This window comes from Leuciscus leuciscus (assembly GCF_965113295.1).
Source record: "Leuciscus leuciscus genome assembly, chromosome: 23".
Lineage (NCBI taxonomy): Eukaryota > Metazoa > Chordata > Actinopteri > Cypriniformes > Leuciscidae > Leuciscus > Leuciscus leuciscus.
Genome location: NC_138747.1, coordinates 31,059,253 through 31,062,920, shown reverse-complemented (window position 1 = coordinate 31,062,920; position 3,668 = coordinate 31,059,253). Strand labels below are relative to the sequence as shown.

The 3,668-nt window shown below is 42.0% G+C and overlaps 1 protein-coding gene across 2 annotated transcripts; it reads right to left on the bottom strand.

Moving 5' to 3' along the window:
- Positions 1-435: 435 nt before the first annotated feature.
- On the bottom strand, positions 436-2,830 carry LOC309488414 (zona pellucida sperm-binding protein 3-like). 2 transcript variants are annotated; one of them, XM_082156620.1, is made up of 8 exons: positions 2,276-2,830; positions 1,647-1,765; positions 1,466-1,569; positions 1,210-1,387; positions 960-1,077; positions 795-877; positions 626-717; positions 436-556 (listed from the first exon to the last, which is right to left on the bottom strand). In XM_082156620.1, exons 1-8 carry the CDS (start codon positions 2,276-2,278, stop codon positions 489-491), a joined length of 765 nt encoding a protein of 254 aa, XP_082012746.1. In that variant the 5' UTR covers positions 2,279-2,830; the 3' UTR covers positions 436-488. The 2 variants fall into 2 exon arrangements, with proteins under 2 accessions (XP_082012746.1, XP_082012745.1); XM_082156619.1 differs by having other exon boundaries at positions 1,647-2,297.
- Positions 2,831-3,668: the final 838 nt, after the last annotated feature.

Here is a 3,668-nt window from a genome sequence, read left to right as displayed (position 1 = left end):
TAGAGATTCATAAATACAGATCCCAGAGAGAGAGGGTGTGTTTAGTTTTGTATGACCTCTAGGGCTTAGTGATCAAACGTCAGATAAAGTTTATTATAAACTATTAAGCATCACAATATTCATATACAAACTGTGAGAGCACAGGAATACAATAGGGAGACCAACTCCATTACATCAGCAGTGCTTCATGGTACAAGGTGTTCCCGCAGAGCAGTTTTGGAATCATTTGCTTGCCAAATTCTTAAGAATCATGGATATGTTTTTCGTTAGGAAATTCTGCTGTTAAACGAAAAACATGTAATGTAAACTGATGGCTTCAAAAGGATATACCAATTAACCTTGGAGCTTACAGTAGCTGCATTTAAAATGCTCAATTTAAGATTACCCATTTATACAGAATTTTATAAACTTCTGGAACCCTATGGTTGTATGGTATTTGATGCAAAATGACAAGTCAGAAACAAGCAAGGATTGGTTTGTCAGTTTTATTAAGAACCTCTCTTTTGCCCTTGAACCATTACAGGACCAAGTGAGGCCTTGCCTTCCCACTGAATGCCTAGAGAGAAGAGAGCCAAGTTAGAGCACTTGAATAAAAGCAACCTTAGAAAGAGCAAACGCTACCAACCTCCATAGGGAGAAGCAGCAAATTCACCATCAGGACCACATGTTGAGTCACAGCAACCACAAACTTGGTCATTTCCATCAGCAGCAGACCACCTGCAAAAAGACAAAGACATGAAACCTACAACATCAGAAAAGTCGACTTAAATAAACCCCCCAAAAACCCCATGTACCCATTGGCAAAGGAACAGGATTTGCGCTGAGCGTCACTGGGTGCAGAAGCAATAGTTGCCTTCAGAATACACGTTATGTAGATCTGCAAGGCATGACAAACAAGTCACAAGACCAAAGCAGATGGAGGATAAGTCAAATTAACGCATGATATTCATAGTACATACAGAAGGACTGTTGCCGTCCCGGAACATAAATGCCTCCAGCTGGAACTGGAGCTTGTCAACCTGAGACCGAGGCATGAAGCGGGAGCTGGAAGCTGTAGTTTTGGCATCCACAAAGCACCTGACGACAAAGCAATCACAGAGTAACTCATGAATGTCAACTGTAGAGCATCAAGCAACTTGACCTTACCCATGACTGTGGTTACAAAAAGCAACTTAAACAGTCCTACCGCATCAAGGGCCATGATCTTACCCATGATTCTCAATGAAGGAAAATCTTGGAAGGGAGTTCACATCAGGTACTTGAGTGGCCACACAGCGGTCCACAAACACACGCAGAGGCACATGATTGTACTGCTTCACAGATGCATCGATGTTAATAACACCACCCAGGAAATAGGTGTATGAAGGCCTCTGATAGGACCAATCATCTATACAAAAAACACTTTAGGCACAGCCAAAATTGCAAGGGTAAAGGTTTATTTTGTTGAAAAAAACCCTGTACCAACCCATCATGATCTTCAGGGAGAAGAGCAAGACTTCTTCACCAGCCTTGGTTGAGGCATAAGGGAACCATGTTGGCCTCAAGGCATCACTGCTTACATTTTGGAGCCTGCGGTTCATGAAAGTACCCATTAAATGGTCTCCCAGTTTCACGAGAAAGTGCAGAAAGTCACAGAGATCACTTACCTTTGATAATGGCATTGTACACCAACAATTGCACCATCAGACCGGGTAATCGGAGTACCCGCAAGCGCCTCAGGGGTGTAGGTAAGAGAGAAGGTGTAGACAAGTTCATCCTCATTCATCTGGAAAAAGATTGTGGTTACCAAGAGGGTCATCCCAGAGACTCAACATATACCAAGACTCTCATATTGCCATGAATGGGAGAAGGTGTACTGTGCAATATGGAAGAATACCTGAAGAGCAAATCACCAATTAGTCAAGTCTTCACATCACTACAGCTGCCCTCAGAAGCTCCAGTGTTGCCAGAGATAGTCAATGTTTTGGAGACATGCGCATTGGCTGTTCCTGGGTAAAAACTAGCTTTAACACTATTAAGGCACAAGATTTGTTCTGGTTTCTTAAGCTCCTTTCATACCGTTTGTGGGATAGTTTACATCAGATGTTGGTTTGAAGGGTTATTTAAAAGGCAAGTAGCTTGAAAATTCAGGATTTTTCCTCCATTTAAATAAATAGAACTTGGTCTTAGCTGCCCTGGAATTGTAAATGACAACCAAGTTAACCGACTTTCCTTGAAAGATTTTGGCTTTCTTCTGTCACACCAAAATAACCCATTAAGATTCATGAGTTCTTACCATCAGCACGCTGTTGCAGTCCTGTAATTCATCCTCAAAGATGAGCACTCTAGACTCAGGATCCTAACCAACAACAGGACATCAACCTAAAGACAGACCAGTTGGCTGGATCAACTGACCATTGCTGAAAAGGTCTTGCTGGACCTCTACAAGAACCCGGTTCTCGCCGCATTGAACCGCTACGCTGCCGGGAGTCACGGGTTGCCTCATCGGGAAGTTCTCCACCAACTCACTCTGCACCTCAGGAACAGTGGGATACCTCCAATCCAAAGGCTTCACTGGACCCTGCAACAGCTGCTTCTCTTGAAGGCCAAAAGGCTCCTGTGCAAGGCTTTTGAAGTTGGGACCCAAAGGACTCTGAAACTGAGAAGCCACTTGCAAAGGGTTCCAGAGCCCTAGAGGAGAAAGGGCAGGACTTCTGGAAGCTGGATCTGATTTTGGCCCCATGCTTCTTGGACTATGACTGTACCTCAAACTTCCCCAGACATCATGCAGCTCAAATGTAACAATCACTAAGACAACTATCAGGAACCCCATCCTAAAAAAAACTTTGACTCAAACACCACAACACATACCAGTAATTGGCTTTGCCTGTTGTATACCTTTGAATTAAGGTGGCTCCACCCCTTTTACCTTAATTGATTACCTTTGATTCTCCTCTGGACCTGTAGAGTTTATGCATTAGCCAATGAGAGCGTGCTATAATGTCACTAGCCAAAAAAAGGCTTGAGGTTTTAATCTAAAGTCTTTTTGCAATTAGGAAACTGACAGTTTATCCATGTTAGAAACTTTGGCTGCGTTCGAAACCGCATACTTCCCTACTATATAGTAGGGGAAAAAGAGTAGGCGAGCGAAAAAGTATGTACGAATCCTCTGTATTCATAAAAGAGTAGGCGAGAATTACCTGGGTGACGTACTAATTATCGCGAAATTCGGACGTACGTATACTTACAGTGCGTTCGAATATGCCTACTTTCCTACTATATAGTAGGCGAAAACAGTACGTGAAAGAAAAATTATGTTCGAAACATCAGTATTCATAAAAGAGTAGGCGAGAAGTTCCCGGATGATCTACTGCTTCCGGCCAGATTTTCGAGTGATGGATACTTTTCTATCCCAGGAGGCCACGCGAGAGTATACGTTTTTGTCAAACATCGCAAATGCGGTGCTTTCAAATGTGAGTAAACACGGTTCCTTGTGTTAAAATTGCATGTGTTGAACTAATGTAGAGTAAACTATTGAATTAATAATATTAATATTATTATTATTATTATTATTATTATTAATTGTTAAAGGTGTAAAGACGTTACACAGTATAGTATAGTTGTGATGTTGCTGTAAAAACACATTTTATTATGTATAGCTAACAGGGGAGCTCCAGTAAGGACACGTA